Here is a 20,404-nt window from a genome sequence, read left to right on the forward strand (position 1 = left end):
AAGGGATAATTTATGGGACAGACCTACAGCTGGGGTGTTCAACACAGTCATGCAGATATGAACCAAACAAGGGTTCGACCATCACAAATAATGTTTCCTCAAGGCCTGGACAAATTTTTAAGTTAATATTCCCTTGGCCACCTAATGTCCAGCAATTTCCATTTTTAATGAAATTGAACTTCTGGGAGGGTTAATTCATATTAATTCATTGTGATAAAGCATTCTTGCTACAGCTGGGACCAGAACACCCAGAAGAACTCTGCTTAGCTATAGCTGCTGAAGCTGGTGTAGCTGCAGGTCCGACACGCTCCACAGCCGGCTCCACTCACTGGTTAAACAATACATAAACTTCATTTTTGGAGGCAACAGACAGAAACTGATGCATAGGAAGTCCCCCCTGAATATGACGAAGAACTTATTTACTATGTGGGTGGTCACATATTAGAACAGATTGCCAAGAAAGGTTGTGGAATCTCTCTCACTGGAGATATTCAAGAACCCTCTGGATGCAATCCTGTGCCATGTGCTCTGGGATGACTGCTTGAGCAGGAAGGTTGACCCATTCTGTGATTCTGTGAAAGCTTCTTTACTAACTGCAGACCATCTCAAGCTGAAAAATTTTTCACTGGTGTGGTGATATCTCCATATCTGGGACAAATCTATCGTGATTTGTCCGGAGACACACAGGTCAATCAAACAAAAAAACTCCCAAAACTCTTCTATTTCTTGTTACCTTTACATTTACCTTTTTATCTTTTTCATAGATAATCTGAGTTCCCTTTCACTTTTTATCTTTTATCTAAGCCCCCACACAGTTCTGCTATTTCTCCCTTTTACATCTGAAAGAAGCTGGTTTTATAAGAGACAGCATCAGGAGATGTCCAAATACACCATGGAGCAACCAGATGGTAAGTTCCTTCTGCTGAGCCAGGACTGCTTCCATGGCCTTTGCCATCAGCCAAGGTCTGAATCAGCAGCATTAACCTTTGGCAACATCCCTGAGTTACAAGATATCTCTGCTCTCTTTCCACTCCTTATGAATGCTAACTTTGGCTTCACTTTCACTCACCCCTAATAGGTTATGGCTGCTCATGGCCTTTTGCGTCAGTTGTCATTCAGCTACAGCTGGGAGAAGCTGCAATTTGGCAGTGCTGGGCCAGAACATTCAATTTTCACTTCACAATAATATCATCTTTCTTACAGGTGCCCCGCCCCACACTGCTTCATTTTATATTATGTTGTCACTTGATGAAATGTTCACTGAGTTGCAAAAATTTAATTTTGTTTTATGTCCGTGTGCAAATTTCAATACAATTAAACACAATTGCTGCTCCCATCACTCCCAAACATAAAAAATTAACATGGATGTTTTACAACTGTAAGAAAGGGACCAGCCAATGATCATGCACTACAATACATTGCTGTATTTCACATATTCCCTCTTGATTATTCCTTTTGACTCCTGTTACACTAAAAAATTTAAACTCTGACTATCTGTGTGCACCAAAAAAGACTGTTTTGTTTAGAAACAGTAACTGCACCACTTTACAGATATAATGTTAGGACTTACCAGTGGATTTTTAAAAAACTCATACTTTGCATAATTTTTTCTAAAATACAGTTTGGTTTCCTCTTCCATTACCCAATTTGACTGGACTTCCATCACTAATTCATGGTCTTCTATAGCTCTTCCTATAAGAAAACAAACAAACAAAAAAATTAAAGAAAATGCAAAAGCAAAAATCAAGCTCATGACTATCAGAAGACAAAGAACTCTCATGACCTACAGATAAAGCAGAGCAAAGTTAAACTTCCATTTAATTTAACTCGCTCTTCATTGAATTTAACTGATTCTTGAGTCCAAAAAGACAGAGATTAAGGATGCTGTATGAAAATCCCATTTTGTAATCAGATTAAATGAAGCAAATAAAACCATAAAGAAATTCAGAAAAAAAAATATACCCAAAAATAGTGAAAGGAAAGTAAGCATTTTGAAATCTTTTACAGGTTGTTCTACGCCAAAACACATTCTTCAGATGCAAGGGCAAAGAACTGAAGCTCTGAGTTAAAACCAGCATTTTTTCCTTCAGTTTTATAGAGAGAAAGTGCTCCTCTGAGATGACATTTAAAACTCTTAAATGCTTGGCATTGTGACATTTAAGAAAACACCATTTCCTCAAGACTTACTTCTTGGTAGAAAAATATGACATTGTGCATCACCCCAAAGGATGGGTAAAGGTGCTGATATTTCTTTATTTTTAAGGTGTCACAGCAAAAAATATTTTATAACTGAGTAAACTTACTTTTTTGAAGAACTGAAACACTGAGTGCCCTCCAAAAAACAGTCCTGTAATCAAAACCCTAAATGGTGACATGAAAAAGCTGCCTTTTAGATTAGGTAGAACATTTTTGTCTTCCAACTAGACTGGAGAGTTTCCACCTCCCTTTCTATCATCTCTTTATTACTGCTATCTCTAACATGAGGAGCACCTGCTACAGTCCACAACAGCCTCCTTAACTATGGAAAGTATTTAATGCACATGAAACATTTAATATTGGAGTACATGACAGAACACATTTCAAAAAGCCTCTTCTCCAGCCACCCAGTGGAGAAAAAAATTCAACTAAATGAAAAAAAGAAAGACATTGCTCAGCACTATTGCACAGGTAGTGCTTTATGAGCCTTCCCAGCCTTCACAGACTACCTGAAAGAATGCAGAGTGAAATCAAAATGTGACTGAAAGATACTGATGTGCCTGGCCAAGGCACTGCCCTCTATTCAAAAGAGGAGCCCTAGAATATGTGTGTTCAGCTGCAGAAGCAAACAGAAAACTGTTTACAGCCAGCAGAAAAATTTCTCAGTATACAAGGAAAAATTTCTGGATGAAGATAGCACTTGCCTTACAAATGAGAGCAGTTACGGATATCTGTTCTGTTTTCAGAGCCTGCCCTGCTCAGGGGAATTGCAGTGGCAGTATGGGACTCCCAGCACCAAGGTATTCAGTGGTAGGGATGGCATGGCATCATCCAAATTTAGGCACACTTCAGCTGCTTTCAATGATCTTAGACATTGTGAAAACCATTCAAGTTAAAAAAACACATACCAGTTAAAAGAACACATACCAGAAAGACACAGTTTTGAAATATATCGATTTATAGAGCTGCAAGAATTGCTGAACTCCAGGTATTTGAAGTAGAACTCATGCTATGCAAAACTTGGGAGGTAGGGAGGAAAGCTGAGCTTCCTGGCTGCCGAGCCAGCAGCAGTGAGGACACAACCATCCTTAGTGCTCAACAATAGAGCTCTGCACCCAAGGGCATATATGTTTGTGACAACTGAAATATAGAGACCGTGGGTTTATGCTTTGCTTTAGGTGGGAGTTTTGTTTGGATTTTTTTCCTTTTTAAACCTTCTCAGCAGATACCTCCACACAGCAATGAAGGCACAATCCAGCGATGTAATTAATGTCTGTCTTGATTAAAGTAGAACACTGTGCTCAGCTCACTAAGATTCATGCAATTACATCTAATTCAGGACTATTCAGACTGCTGTTAGATTTTAAAGAAAATGTTCACTAATTGATGGATGAATTATTAATCCATGTAATCCTGGAGTTTACATAGACACACACATTTGCTCACAGCACTTCTCCTTTCAATATCTATTCACCTAACTTATGAGATAAAAAACACTTTCCAAATTCACATGGGTAAAACATACAACAGTAACAAACAGAAAACAATCCCAAACTAACTCATCATTTGAAAAGTATTTGTTCAAACTACTCTTCCAGTGTTTAAGAATATACTTAAAGCAATTCAAGATGAATATGTTAACTCTTTCTAACAAAACCAGATCTAAACCAGCATCATTAAAATAACTCCATTATCATTCAGTACTCTAAAAATACATAGGGGGTATCTCAAATTGTTCCTTTCCTTGGCCAGTAATGTTGTATTGCCAACCTCATCATCTAGGAAATTATTTTACTTTTAAAATTAAGCATTCACCTTTTTCTAGAACTACACTGCAAGCAGCCAGAGCCATTGTAAGACTGCATGGTGAATGAAGGTCTTCAGCAACTTCGAGAATATCAGAATATTAGGAAAATTGATTTCACTAATTATCTGATATTGAAATCTTCCAGGAAATCCTCCAGATTGAAGAAAACACACTACTTGTTAAAAAGTGTACTGTGCAAATACAGAAAGCTGGAGAAACAGTGCCACTGTTGTTCTGGCATGGTTGCTCAAAGGCATCTTCTTCAATACTTACTACACTACTTAAACACCAGCTACACTGCAAAATACAGAAAACACTTCTGCAGTTTGTATACTACTGTTTTCTAAAGCCATTTTTCTATCTCTTCTTCTATACCAGTCATTTTCAATCTCAACCCAGATTTAACTCTGACCTTCCTCTGAGCTGGAAGCATCTTACAGCTGATATATTCAGTGCAAAAGGTTACCAATATCTTTGAAATTTTACAAAGCAAGAAAAGAAATTTGAAAAACATTTGTGTCTGCCTTCATAGGATAAAGGACTATAAAAGGGCAGAAAATAGTTTTAGCCTTTGTAGTTCATCCTTAAAATACAGCTGATAAACATAATTGAGTCAGAGATGCACAGTCAAGTTTATTTTCAATAAATGCACAGGGCCGGATCTCCTAGATACATCCAGAGGAAGAAAGGGACTCTAACAATAGCTTTAGCCATATTTCAATATCTGGGAGGGAAGGAGGGAGGGAGGGAGTGGCCAGGGAGAATGTTTGTGGGGGTGTTTGATTTTTGTTCGTGCTGTGTACATTTTTTTTTCAATCAACAGAACTGGAGTTACCAGGTACCAGTACAGTCCCTTTTGAGAATTAAGAATTCCATGGAGTTTTCTATGTATTTTAGAATGCAGGAAGGCATCCAGAACATCCTCTTTTTCCAGCCACACTTTGCACGAGCAGATGGAACTGGCCTTGAAGTTGCAGAAGTACTACCTTTTTTAGCTCTAGTACAGTGCCAAAGTTCAAGAATAACATGAAAATTTTGAGCGATGTGAAATTATAACCATATTTCTTTGGCATTTATCTTCTAGTAGATTTTTTCTAACATAATTTCTTATCAAAAGCATACACAGCACAGTACTGAAACACTGTGCTGTAAAAGCAAGTACGATTGTCTAACTTGAGATTCAGTTAATATCACATTCCAGCAGTGGGTTTCTAAACTCCTCTCTTGCTAAGGAAAGTCTTTGCTGTATTCTGCATTTTTTACATCTCTGCAAACATCCCCTTTCTCCCTACAATTAATATTCCTTATGTTTTTTATAGTGCAAAAGTACACCTATACACTTCAAAAAGGAACAGAAATCAGACATTATATTTTGAAACCACAGATTACACATTTTGAACTGTACAATAGAAAAAGAGAAGTTTTACTACACTAGAGGATCACTGACAATGTGAAAGAACTTTAGAACATCTTGTTACCAGCAAGTTAAAATACTACACATGGCATTGCTTCAATACAGTTCACTGGTCCTACGTGGAAGTTTGGAAGAATGGTTTTGTTTTCCTTTTAAAGTAGCACTGTCCCAGAGTTCACCATAAATCTAGCCAAACTGAATGTAGTGAAGGAAAACACTGACAGCCCACTCTGATATTATTTCTGAAAACCGAGTCCTATAGTAAAGATAAAATAGCACTGCGTAACCTCTTTCAGTCCCTGATGTCCGATATTTCACTCAGGTGTGCTAGGAACAAACAGGATTTTATTTCCAGTGAAAATAACCCAAGTCTTTCTAGAGATAAGCAGCAAACACCACCCATAAGAGAGAAAGAACTGCCAGATAAAAACAAGGTAGAGCAAGGAAGAATTTGCAGTGAGAACTTTAATTGTTAGTGTCTTCCAAACTGTTCTTACAGATGCAGATGAAGCAGTGCGAAGCAAATGTACCATGAAAAAAAATCTAGTTTATACCTATGCTTTCAAAAATAATCAGAAGCAACAACCCCAAAAATTAAAAATTCAGAAGAAACTTCCCATCATTTTGCTTCCAAGCCTTTCTAATAGAATCATACTTCCATGTGAAAATGAAAACCAAACACCTTATTTAACATCATATCTTTATATATTATTAGTCTTACCTAAACCTGTGTGGGTAAGTTGTTCAAAGAGAGTCCAGCTGTGGTCATCAACATAGTGATTCTTCAATATCAAGAGCTGACACACATCCCTGGCTGTTATATCACTTGGTACTTCCAAAGCTCTGCTAGTATCATCTTCACTATACACTTTGATTACCTGCAATAAATAAAAAGTCTAAAATATCCATAAATTTAATCTTTGCTTCAGTTATTCCACATATGTTGCTCTCTCAGCTCCTCATGACTGAGACAGGAACCCACACACACATAGTGCAACATGAAAGACAGCCATTCCTCTCTAGTGCAATGGCATCATTAGGAACAGAGCAGCCAAGAAAAGCATATTTTGCTACTAAATTGGGCCACTGGATATCCCTTGCCACAGGAGACTGGCCAGATTGGTGCATTAGCTTCAAAAAAAACCCATTAATGGAGAGATAAATAAATGCAGCAAAACTGTACATTCTTAAGTAAGCTGAAAAACAAACCACACAGCATAAACAGTGAAACTCAAGAATTCTATGACTGCAGAACTGTAGAAAGATTTCATAAAGGGGTTAGTTCAGAGAATGGCAATCAGACTCAAGATGCTCACAGTTCTGTAGACAATAAAACAGGAGATATTACATACTGGCTTCAAATTTTGACAAGTAAGAACTGGAATTCTTGCACACACATCCTCAGTTTAAAGGGTGCCCAAGATGCTTTTAACTGATAAAATACTCCCCTCAGTTTATTGAATTTATCCATATTCATGAAAAAGCAAGACAAAACTCTCCTGAAATTTATGCACAAAACCTAAATACCATTGTAAATCCCTCATTTAACAGTAAGATACAAGTTCTCACTTTAAAGACAAACAAGCCTGTTACTGTCAGTCATTCTTAACAGCTGCCTTACCGAATACACGCTCATTTCCAGCATCTAATAAACAAGCAGCAATGTATTGTGCTCCAACTTGTCAAGGCAGCTCCCTCTCTGATTTGTGCTGAAGTTGGTAGGAAAGTGAGCAGGAAACTCCAACTGTATCTCCTGCCACCTGCATCTTCCCACCAAGAGAAAAAAATCCAAAAATAATTTTTAAAAAACCCAGGTTCTCTCACTAATGTTTTCCAAACATCAGATCAAGGAAAAAGGACTTCATTTGTAAACAACGATGAGATTTTAAAGCACACTAATGGCCTTACTCCTCTACAAAAACCTGTTTTTTCAGTGGAACTAAAGAGATACAGAAATTTGGTTCCAAACTTTGGCCTTGCACATCAAATGAGTACAAAGTCTATGATAATTTGCTTTAGTATTGCACCTAATCAGTGCTGGCAGGTCAAGAGTTCCACACAATACTCAGCCACCCTTGCCACAACACCAATCTTCAGGATATAGCAAGCATTAAATTCATGCTCCTAAAGTGCTGAAAAACCTCTCCCTACTCATGAATCATGCACCTCAAAGCTGAGACATTCCAGGGAAATAGCAGCCCTTAGAGACAGAAGTTCTAATGTTTCCACAGGCCTAAGCTGCATCCCAGTATTTCCATTTAATCCAAAAGGCAAAAAGACCACATTGCTACTGAATTTAATACTGCCAAAGCAGGCATGGGGGATGGCTGTGGTTGGTTTTGTAAGATGTCTATGCTTTGGCAGCGTTCCCACTGCTAAGCAGGAGAAACCAGCAGCAATGCAGCCTGCTTGCAGCAGAGACTGGCTCCACATACACAAAGTCCTACTCCAGTCACACAGAAATTATGTTTGGCCATTCACAATAAACCAGCATGAATTATTTAAATTCCTGCAATATTTACAATGATTCAAAGAAGAAATCAAAAGATGTGTCTGGCAGGTGCACTGTGAATGGAATGGAGGACTGTAGGGGTGACTAGAGGAAACAGTGTCCCATCACCTTAATAGAGGTCCTACTCTGGGCAGCACTGAAGGTCACGGACAGCTTCATTAGTCTGTCCACCAAGTCTATGTCAGGCTGAACCTAAAGGATTTTACAGGCTGAAATGCCAGAAAGGAGAGAGACAGTAGAGAAGGTGAAAGCAAAGGTAAGAATTTAAGTAACTTTCCAAGCATTGACAATTGTTCTAAGTCCCTTCCAGCTGAAATATTCTATTCTGTTTCCTAATATTCTCGCAATAAAGCCAGGGTGGGAATCCATGTGAGCAGGCTGGCTAGGGACTCTATGGCACAGAGCAGCAACTGCAGTTTTCCCCAGGCACTCATCAAGTTCAGTGATATGCTTATTTTACAGCAAGAGCACGTACAGCCCATGCTGAGGCTCTTGACGGATATTTTAACAGAAATTCTTTTTAAAAGGGTTAAGAGTCGCAGTGCAGATGACTTCACTCTTATTGCTAGAGAAACGGAAAAAGAGTTTTTAAAATGCTGGAGACAGCAACACAAGTCATGATAATGAGCTGCCTGTGGCCATTCAGCTCAGGGAGTGGGAAGCCTTGGAGGTGGCCTTGGACTACTGGAGCTCAGCTAAAGCAAAACAAAACAACAAAAAAAAAACAATGAGAAAAAAACCCAGTTTATATTCTCTGTGAGTATTCTCACTCAGTTTTCTCAGTATAGGGAAACAAATCCTGCTCAAGTCTAGGAGAACTCATCACCCCAGCTCACGGCTATGATGGGGTACCATATCAAACACAAATGCTGCGACCTTTTTCTCCTCCTTGCAAGGGATTTGGATGCAGCAGGAGACAAGAGTCACCTAATAAGACTCTCATCAACTTCTGTCACATATTTTGCTTAACAAATTGGTGTAAATCTCATCACTTAGAGTGATCTTTGAGGGTTTTTTAATTAGAAGTTGCTCAATATGCACTTGGTGCTGTGTTTGAAGCAAAGTCTCCTGTAAGATTGCTGGGAATATACCTATTCCAAGAGGAGCAGATCAGATGAAAAAGGATAAATTCAAAATCCCATTCTTCCTTGGAAATATCTTGTGATACTTCTCTTCCTAGAAGCAGAGGATGCTTTGAGAATTAAAGGGTGACAGAGTAATGCTAAAGATGCAGCTATGCTGACTTCCTATAGAAATGAGTAAGCTTGAATGATCACTTTACTTTTATTAGCGGCTCTCACCGCGTATTTGACTGGCCAGTCATCTCCACTTTCTTCCATTTTTTTTCCCCTGAAAAATTTGTCTGAGAAGTAGCACACAAGAAAAGAGCTGCTAATTGAGAACAAGCTCTCATTACAGTTTTCATTATCCTACACTCTCAAACTTCGCTCCAAAGCAAGCTGTTTCACTTCCCTTGACTATACCTATTAGTAGGCAGAAAAACTTGTCTCAGCAGCACTGAAATCTTCTTTCCGGTCTAGTTTATAAATACAAGGAGATGTTAGTTCTTCCCAAGGCTAGAAAAAGAAACACCTCAATAGCTTCTATTTAAGTCACTGGACGTAAGAAATAAGCAGCTCCAAGATTTTCCTATAAGAGGAAAACACCAAGCTCAGCATGACAAGCATTAATCGTTTTCACTACCTATGGGAGCAGGCAAGGAGTTACAGCATTCCTACATGTTCTCTTTCAGTTTTCAATATACTAAAAATCAGCCAAGATCCCAGAATTATGTGCAATGCATCTTTATCCCTCCAAAAATTATTTTTATAAGAAATGTTGCTTCAAAATTAAATATATTATTTTTTATATTTCACTAATCACACGAACTCAGAATGTAAAATAAATGTTGAAAAATATAATCAAATATTTAACAAAGGAATAGAAAGAATACCCTAGTTTTTACACTAAAAAGTCACCAGAAGAAGCAAAAAACCAGCAATTGTATAAAAGAATAAGTAAAAGAGCACATAAGGTAAGCAGTGTGGGAGGAGGGAGGAGCAAGAGAAGCGAAGCTGGACTCTACTCCCCCGAGTCTTCTTCCCCACTCAACCGTCATCTCCACTACAATAATTAAATAATGTGTTCATAGACTTTTAAGAGAGGGTGTCCAAGTCTGATTCTTCAGAATCTTCATGCCATCTGTTTCGGAAGTTCCAATCTGCAGAAACAGCACAAACATATGCCCTGCACTGAGGAATTTAAAATTTCAAACCAAAGTCCTAACGTGTGAAAAAAGCCAGGTAGAACCCACAGAAAAAGAACCACTAGCACACAGATTCCATATTTAGGTGCCTACACCAATATGTCCTGACATTTATATGATTCTTAATGCTTCTGTATAGCCACTGACACAGTGGGTAGTCAGAACCTTAAAAAAAAAACAACAGGCCACTTTTATTTATAAAGATAAAAGCCCCTAACTTCAGCTTATGATTTCTAAAATTATTTCCCCCAAATAAAACACTGCACATTTTTGTAATTACATTATAATTTCTGTCACATTTCTGTTAAATACAGAATTATTGTATGCAAAACCAGGCTTTGAAAAATCTTACACTCCAGGGTGTCACATATTTCTAAAATGCTGGCCTGATACTCTGCTAACCCCTCTCTATAGTTTAAAAATCAGGCTATTTGCCTGCAGCATTTGTTCTCCAACTCCCAACCCTTCTGCCTGCTAGACAAAATTTTTTGCTTATTGATATTGGCAAAGGGTAGAGGAATGTGTAGTGTATTTTAACTACAATGGAGGTGCTTGGAAGCTTCTAGCATTTTGAACTGGTTTATGACTTCTAGCAACAGTCTGTCTTGGTTTAGTAAGAGTCAGCAAAATTCTGCATTCATAAAAATATTTAAGAGGTTAAGTCACAACTGTTGTTAGAAACAAATAGCATATTAGTAAAGTTTACTGTCTTCTTTATCAGCTGTGAATGCAAGACTTTCCATTTAAATGTCCCAGTCTACAGTTAAAATGTCAGCTTCCAATATTTCCTCCAAAGGGAAGATTTCCAGGCCAAAAGGATTCCTGCAGTTTCCAGAAATCTACATCTGTCATTTAAACAAGGTGCATGCATTGTCTAATTGTACACATCTTGACTTCTCATTTGGAACATGGTATAGCTTCAAGAGGCAGAAGGAACACAGCTCCTATATTCTGTCTTGCAATGAAACCAAATTGCAAAGAAGGAAGAGCAAAGTCTAGGAAAACTGGTCTACCTCTCCTTCCACAACCTAGAAAAACTTTATACTTTTTCCATAATTTAACCTTTTTTAAAATGACATTTCAAAGAGCAAAAATAATGTTAATTTCCAGCCTTTATTCCAAGGTACGATGACAGACAAGGTCCATTTCTCTAACAATTAATACCTTTCTTGCCACAAAACATAAAATTTTTTTTAGCCCTAAATATTCTTCTAGAAAGTATTAAAAAACTTGTTAAATTTCATGTTAAAAGTATGCATATTTTATCAATTAAAACAATTTCTACTTATTTTCTGTAATAATCTTCTGTGGCACTATATTTACTGTGGCACTATGGCAACTGTCCGTATGATGCAGCTCACAGAGCCACTCCCCTCCTTCAGACTCCTGGTACAAACTCCATGCCCTACCTAATCCAACCACCCATGACCATTCCAGTAATTACAAAATTGCACAAAAAACAGAAACTGAATAGCAATGAAAAGAAGAAATAAAATATACTTTATATTACTTACAGGCAAAAAGGTCCAATTCTTACTTTCAAAAGACATACTTGCCACCTGACTTTGGGCAAGTCAGCATTAGCCCCTCATTTTTGCTTTCAACAATATGGGGCAGGGGAAGTGAAATCTGTTTCTGTACAGCAAGGTAACAGACTGAACTCATGAAGATTGGTAAAGCACTTGTACCTCCTCACCTGACTGCTGCTTTAGATGTGTAAATATGTTGTATTATAAAAAGGGAGGTTAAATTATGCAGATCTCCAAATTGTAACAGGCTATGTGTAAAAATATACCAGCAAAGTTCTTTCAAACAAAGGTTATGACAATCACATTGTGATACTGGAAAAAATGGCAGAATGAGGACAATATGACATGCAATCATGGCAAAGACAACGTCAGTAAAACTGAAGAGAAACAGAGTTTGAAAGACACAACAGGGAAGCTAAAATACAAATATCATTACTTAATCCTGAATTTGATACATTCAGTTTTACAATATTGGTCAACAGAAACAAAATGTAGTTATAGACAGTAATAAAATAGTTACAGAAGATTTCATTTCCCTGCATAAAACTGAACAAAAAGGCAAAGTCTAGAAAAAGCCACTGCTATGTGTTGGACAATTAACTCATAGTACAACTACTTTTAGAGCAGAAAGTCAGATTCTTGTAAACTATATGATAATTAGATGACACTTGACCCAAAAAATCACAATAGTTGAAGAACTAAATAGCAACAGCAACACTGTGAAGTTCAACATCCTGCAAGTAGGAATGGCAGTAATAAATAGGTTAAAAGTGAAAGATGTATCACCATCAACAGCTATTACCACAAAGGACCAAATCAGGAGTAAGAAATCAAAGGGATCTACAGAAGTAAACCCCACGATAAACTCCTTAAAAATAATGCACATTATTTATAAGGAAAGGTAGAGGTGGATCAAATAACTTACTTAAATAGAGAGTCTCAAGTTAATCTACCAAAAATCTTTTTCAAACTATGGAGATTCCAACCAGTGAAAGATATTTCAAATCAACTGTTAAGATGTGTGTAAATAACTGCAAAGTTGTGAGGAAATTTAAATATTACCAGCAAAAAATTCAAATAATACACTTCCATGGAACATCAGAAATGAAAGAAAATTAGCAGACTTGCCAAATGATTAAGCTGTTGAAGGAGCACTTATACAAGATAAACATACCACACAGAAGCTAAATCATTTATCTTCATTAATTATTCACAACGGATATGGAACAGGTTCTCAGATCTAGTCTTTATAGGTGAAATAAAATTGTCTGTCTAAAATGGAAATAAACTGGACATAAAAAGGCAAATAGTTAACAGGAGATTATACAGTCTAGCATTTAAATGGCAAACCTCAGTCTATCCTAGCACCAGTGGAAATGTAGGCTTAGCTTCATCTATCACTTCATCTGCTGTGCACTGATTATAAAGTTCTGCTCAGACCAGAAAAAGTAGAAAGGCCCAAGGGCTGCTGCAGCAGATTAACTTTGGGTATTGCTTTGCAAATTCGTGAGTCACCAGTGCCTATCACCAGGCAGCTAAGAAGGAATCTACTGACATTACCTAAATCTCTCTTCCCAGAAGAAAACCTACTCTTAAATTTATGAAAACTTTTTTCCATCTTGTACATAGCAGTTCCTAGAGCGATTTAGAGTAACCATCATAATTCTGAAAAATCTCAGTGGGGAAATGCAGTTTACACTGTCTGGTGTCAATAACTTTTCCCAGGTCCTTCAAAAGAAGAGCTATAATGAAAATGAAATGGTTATGAAGAAAGAGACTACAGAATAAAGATAAACTTGGAATACACAGTTCATTTTTAGAACAGCGGTCTATACTCAAGTAATTTCAGGCTCTTACTCATATTAACCCTCTAAATCAAAATGGAAGAACCATGTCTTACTAGCCACGGTAAGTATAAGTCTTAGTTATTTTTCATTAAAATATTATTAATGATGACTTTATACATTAACACCTGACACAAGGCTATTTGCAAAACTTCTTGGTGCAGGGAAAGGTAAATGGCTCCCTATTCCTGTCCTCTTAACACTATCACTTAAAGGCAGCTAGTCCAACATAGGTCCCTTCTCAACTGCAGTGCACAGCACGCATGGCTTTTCAATTAATCTAAACCCAACACGTGGATGATCAGGAAGGCAAGAGAGTTTTACACCTTCCTAGCCACTAAAAATAAATTAATTAATGGTTAAATTTCTGTGAAACTTGGGTAAAATTATTATACAAGGGACAATAATTTGAAAACTCAGCTGAGACCATAACCACTGGTAATCCAACCACTGAGTAAACGTACACAGGCTATTCTCCCACAAGCCAAGCATCACCACTTCTTGGTGTTGGAATCACAATGCTCCTTCATAGAGCTCAACTCATACAGTCCTCCTAACACAGCTCAGCTGCTTAGGCTAAATGTACATGCTTTATGACCCATTATTTTCACTCAAAGTTACCTTATTATTTCTCATGAAATCCACAGAAGATTGCTATTAAAAAAAAGCAAGGTACAAAAATCCCCTTGGTAATAGCTAAGAGTTTTTGCCCTCAAACCAAGCCCTTTCTGATAAAGATTCAAAAATCTTGTTGTTTGACTTAAAGATATCAATATTCAGACCAAAATTGATTATTCAGTTTAATAAAAGTATACATTTATATGAACTTTTCTTCATGAAAAGTTAATTTAGTGAACCTGATCAGTGTATTAGCCTTATTAGTAAATTTATGGTATTAGTATCTTCAGTCCTTTGTTTCCACACTGTCTGCAAAGTCCTAGCTTTAAATAGTTTTTATATATTTAATAGTAATATGTAGGTTTACATTTTACTACATACAAAAGCAATATTTAGAATGCATTTACCATAGACAGATGGAAAACATTCAATTAGACTAACTGGACTTAAAAAGAGGGATGGAACAATCATACTGGAGGATTCAAAGAATCTGGCTTAAGAAGGCACTTTAGTATTTCATTTTTAAAAAAAAAAGTTTGTCAAACAGAAAATGAACAGAAAATGAGTCATGTCTGAAGATAGAGAAGAAAATTTAAATACGAAGCCACTAAAATATACTTCTGTTTTTTGTATTCTGTGTACAACGAAGATGAGGGCAAAATGTTATCAGCCTCATGTTTGTATAGCTTGTCCCTATTTATGTCAAGGCACTAACATTATTTAAATGAGGCTTTCTGTATTTAATAGTGCAGTTTGTCCAACATATCCTTCGCTTGTCAGAGATAAATAGAATGCTGTGTTCCAGCACAAGAGAAAGCAAATCTGTTACTGCCGCGTTCTGGCTGCAGTCTATGTTTCTGAAGAGATACCAGCTATAAAAAGAAGTACCTATTGTTTCTACCAGGTTTTTCACACCATGTTGCTGGTTTCTCAGTAGAGCAGATCTCTTGCAAAGCTGAGAAAGACCAAGTCTCTGAATAACACGGTTAAGAGACCAATTAGCTTCCTATTTCCTTTGCAGCAGTCCTGAAATAGATTTTTTTTAAATAAGAAAAAAAAAGGAGAACAGATTTTTTTCTTAAAACTCTCTTTCACTTTGGCCATTTTAAACAGAAGCTTTGGCTTGAACTGTAACACAGCTTATAAGAGAAGAATGCCTTTATCACCAGCTATATCAGCTGTGTATTCCCCTGAAGGTCACTAGAGGAGAAAATCATGTAGACTCCAGGACAAAGCAAAGTTTAGATTTTTAGCTAAAAACACAGTTTGGAAATTTTCTCTGTATTTCTGGTGTGGTACAAGGAATGTCCAGAGCAAATATGACAAAGGCCACATAAGGTAACCTACTGTAATAAATGGTTGTTTTACAATGCTGAAATACTTTGCCACTTGGTATATGACAAAAAAACTTGCTTTGCTGGGTCAGACTTCCAGTCCAGTACTGCCATCTCTGGGTATCTGTTTCTAGTCATCAGTGGAATGTAAGAGCAAGGTTTAACTGTTGTAGGATAGGTATCCTAACAAAAAAAATTATTCCTCAGCACTTATGAACATTCTTTTTTTATTCACATAGCATTGTTCCCTCTGGCCGAACATAAAATCCAAATAAAGAGTAAATCCTGCAGTAAATCAGTAAGTCTACTCAAACCACGTAAACGTTCAACTACACACTGTTATATCATTACAGATTTGTCAGCAGGTTTTGCTGGCAAATCCAAACCCTTAAAGGAACAGAAAAAAAAATGAGGGGCACCTGGGCATGGAAACCAGCCCCTGTAACTGTTGGCAAAAGTGTAATAGTCACCACGTGCAGCAGACTAAAACAAGGGAACCAAGTGAAAAGGAAGATAGTAAGCGGGTGATGTAGTTAAAAGGGGGTGATAATTTCAGAAATTTAGTCTGTTTCGATAATGTTTACCTCTAATCATTTGTTCTAAAATGAAAATGGGGTATGTAGACTGAGCAATCTTCAGTCACACAAGAAAACAGAAGCCAGCAGCACATTTCCCATCTCTGCGCTTGTTGTGATACCCTACATTCAGAGGTCTGCTGGGTTGTCTGGCTGCTGCTTTGCTTGCCCACACACAAGCCATGATCATACTACCATAAATATATGCATTTTATTTCTGTTATGATCATCCTACAAGTTTTGTCAAACAAGATACCCAAAAAGGCAGTGACAGACACCAATCCAACAAGTTACAATCAACAGGACCAAGGGGAAAATGACAACACTGAGGACTTGCATATGCAGCTGATGGATATAATGAGCTATTGAAGCCTGGCTTTCAGGCCAGTACAAGACCAGCTAAGGGCTCCAACTGCTATTCAGTCTAGATATAATCTAATTGCTAACCTCTTGGAGAACAGGATTGACTAGCTCAGAAAAGTAGTCCAAGTGGCCTAAAAAAAAAGCACAACATTATGTTAGGGCAAAGGCTGTCAGTAGAAATTATACAATAGGCAACAGGAGTGATGAAAAGACTGTGAAGAAATCAGAATGCACTAATGAACAATGGGGGGGAAAAAAGAGGATTCTAGTAGAAAATAAAGGAAAAACATTAAGGGTGTAAACTGAACACCTCCTCCCAGGTCTCGGTCCTCCACATGAATTTTAGTGGTGCCAAACAAAAAAGGTATCGGCAAAAACACCAACTGCAAGAAGTTGCAACTGCAAGGCTGTGCAAAGCATGGGAAAGAAAGGAATCAAAGATGTCTCTCCAAGTCATCATTTTTGATGCCCAAGCATGAGTTTTGGTGAAGATACTGGTCAGCAGTCCAAGACAGTCATTTGGATCTGCCAGAAAAAGGAGATGAAATACGAGAACTATGATGAAATATGAGATACATGCCAAGAGCCTAACAACTCTGGGTGAAGAAGGTGGATGTGTATTCTCGGAAAGTGTAACTTCAAGTTTGACTCGCCTTGCTTTGTACTGTTCCCAAGGCACCCATTATAAACTGTACTGCAGCAAAGTAAATCTGTTCTTATATAACTACTTTAAACTGTGAAAAACTGGTTGCCTTGAAATAATGTAAACATAAATAAAGGGTTGAAAGCGACTGAGTATGGACAACTTCAAAACAGAAATTTTAGGAAGTCACTACCAATGTAAGAGACTTAGACAGACTGGAACTGGGCTAAACTATCCAGTGTTACCACAGAATTGTATCGGTTGAGGCATTTTGATCTGTGGTGGGTTGACATTGTCTAGACCTGAGTGCCCACCAAAGCCACTCAGCTGGACAGAGGAGTGAAAATATAACAAAAAGCTTGTGGGTCAAGATAAGGATGGGGAGAGATCGCTCACTAATTACCATCACAGGCAAAATAGACTCAACTTGGGAAAACTAGTTTTACTATCAATCAAACCACAACAAGCCAGTGACAAATAAAACTAAATCTTATAACACATTTCCCCACCCCTCCGGTTTCCCCAAGTTCAATTTCACTCTTCATTTTCTCTACCTCCTCCCTGCTGGTGGTGCAGCAGGACAAGGAACACAGACTGCAGTCAGTATACCACAAATTGTATCTGCTGGTCCTGCATCCTTAGGGGGAGGACTCCTCACGCTCTGCACTTGCTCCAGCATGGGCTCTTCTCACCGATCCTGCCAGAGCCTGTGCATTGTGGGCTTTCCACAGCCTGCCTCGGGCACTCACCTGCTGTGGCTTGGGGGCCTCCAAGGGTCTGCAGGTGGGTCTCCACATCCCCATGGTCCCACATGGGGACAGCTGTCTTACCACGTCGGCACCACCAGCTGTGGGGGAATCTCTGCTCCAGTGCCTGGAGCACCTCCTCCCTCTCCTCCACTGACCATGGAGTCTGCAGGGCCGTTCCTCTCACAGATTGCCTCTCTCCTGCTGCAGTTGCACAACAACCTTTTTTCATTCTTAAATAAATGATCCCACAGGCACTACCACTGTTGATGATGGGGTCAGCCCAGGAGTCAGGTAGCACTGGACACAGAGGGAACTTTCCAGAAGCTCCTCACAAAAGCCACCCATGTAGAGCTCCCCTCCCCATGCAAACCAAATACATGATCAGTCATAACTTCTTTAGGTCCTTAAGGCAGGTTGGCAGTTTTGTTAGGCTGGTCTTGCCTCTGTTCCTGACCATAGGAAGAAAAACAAGGAGTGAGGAAGAATGGGGCATGGGCAGTACCTATAGCAACTGCATGAAAATGAGGAAGAAAGCACGTCTAAATATGAATAATTCCTTCGTTCAATGTGATGAGTTTTCTTTGCATTCAGTGATGTAGATTCAGTTTATTGAAAGTAAAGAAAATTTTCTTATTTTTCAGGCACTTGCTTATGCATGTTGAAAGTAACATGTAACAGACATATAAGGAAGGGGAAATTTGATCTTTTGCATAAGACTCACACCAACACCTTGTGTGCCGTTTGTTGAGTTTCTCCCTTCATATAGAGCAATGCAGCATAATCAGTATGGGTTTACTTTAGCAAAAATAGCTATTCAGCAGTAGCTCTTGATACACTTCAAGGCCAGATAACACAGTCTGAAGGTCAAGTTCTGACTTCTCAAAGCCTAATTTATTCAAGAGGAGACTAAAGTACTAGAGCTAGAAAATGGCCAAGCACTTTCTTCAATTGATGAAAAACTGGTTTTTTTCCAAAGGATTTCTGCCCACAGAAGAGGATTATGATCAGAGTAGGGCACTAAACACTGCCAATTTCCTTGGTTACTGTATGAAGAATGTTAGATGTTCAAAGAAAGCAAGAAGAAACTGAAAAAAAGCATATCAAAGATCTGTTCAAGAACTGAAGACAGAGAGGAGACAAAGTGCAACGTTAATTGTACCACTAAACCTTGTCAAACTATACAAAGGACAAGTAATGGCCAAGTGCATTAAACCACTGAGATTTTAAAAGACTTTTAAAAAGCTCAGTGCACTTAATACTCACCCTCTTATAGGCACATACACATAGACATCTCTATCTACCCTTCATGGCAACTATGCAGCATAGTGCTTTACATTTTAAATTTCAAGACCACTGATGGTTTTGTATACAAAACACTCTAGAAAATCTGATTGCTTGTAGAGACTGGAATCTCAAAGGATAGGAAAAAACCTCCCTTTCCCTGCCTGCACCTGAACCACACGGACTGCTAAACTTAGTCCTATTTTGATTTCATTTATACATGTGGGATCATTTTTGTACACAATAAAAACAGAAGGAAGCTTTACTGCTTTCATGCTAGTGAAAGCAGGAACTATGACTGGTCAACCAATATACAATGACTATACCAGAATCCACTATTAGGTGCCAGCTTGAGTATAAGGAGTACATATTCAGTGCAAAAATTGGTCTAGAATTCTTTTCAAGAATAGTTTCAGATCTAGATTTATTTGGCCTACATCATAAAAAAGGGGATGAGTGCTGCAATACCCTCCCTGGAGGAAGCTCTGTCAGTAGCTAAACAGTTCCTGGACCTAGCCACAGTTCTCCCACAATGACAAAAAATGCTGGCCTGCCACCCTCCTTCTTCCCTATCATCCATCATTGAACCACTAGCCTCTCCTCATTCTCTGTCACAAGCAGGGACTTAGTATCTGCAAATACTATACAACAGAAGACTGAATTTCAGGCAGTTCATTAATCCTTTCAGAGCTAACATGAAAGTTGCATGCTCCCTCAAACAAGGACTTGAGGTAGATACTTGCAAAGCAAGTTTCACAAAATTTTATGTATTAGAAGAAAGCAGGAATCCCAGATGTTCCCAAACAAACTGCAGCTATCCTAGCACGTTAGACTCACAAAGGTGGCAAGACCTTCCTGTAAGCCTACATCCTAGCTTGGCTTCTAGCAAGCTTAAACATAAAAATTCTTTCAAAAAACACACTACCATTCGTCTGAATGCAGTTTGGGTCTCTTCCCATTCCCATATATATTCCTCCTTCTCAACCGTCCTTAACTCTTTTTCTGGCTCAAAACCTTTATTCAGTTTGTAACAAACTGCAGATAAAGAAGTAGCCTATCATGATGTTTTATCCCAGTAATTTATGTCTGAGACATCATTCTGTACTGAATTTCCAGTCACACCCATCCTAATGATTTACCTGTGATTATCCCCATTCCCTTCTCTCAGATCCCTCAATAATTCATTAAAGAAAATATTCCATTTTAAATAAAGACTTTAAATTCAAAAATTTCACCTCAACTACCACAGATTTTCTGATCACTGCTCCTTAAA

At 38.1% G+C, this 20,404-nt stretch overlaps 1 protein-coding gene across 1 annotated transcript in view; it reads right to left on the reverse strand.

Moving 5' to 3' along the window:
* Positions 1-20,404, reverse strand: part of GRB14 (growth factor receptor bound protein 14) — a 42,701-nt gene that overhangs the window by 18,408 nt on the left and 3,889 nt on the right. The window contains exons 2-3 of the mRNA XM_041403453.1: positions 6,139-6,295; positions 1,571-1,692 (exon numbers count right to left, since the gene is read on the reverse strand). Of these exons, the coding sequence (XP_041259387.1) occupies positions 1,571-1,692; positions 6,139-6,295 (279 nt within the window). The remainder of the gene's footprint in view (positions 1-1,570; positions 1,693-6,138; positions 6,296-20,404) is intronic.

This window comes from Onychostruthus taczanowskii, unplaced genomic scaffold, assembly GCF_017590055.1.
Source record: "Onychostruthus taczanowskii isolate IOZ18803 unplaced genomic scaffold, ASM1759005v1 scaffold20, whole genome shotgun sequence".
In the NCBI taxonomy this organism is placed as follows: Eukaryota; Metazoa; Chordata; class Aves; order Passeriformes; family Passeridae; genus Onychostruthus; species Onychostruthus taczanowskii.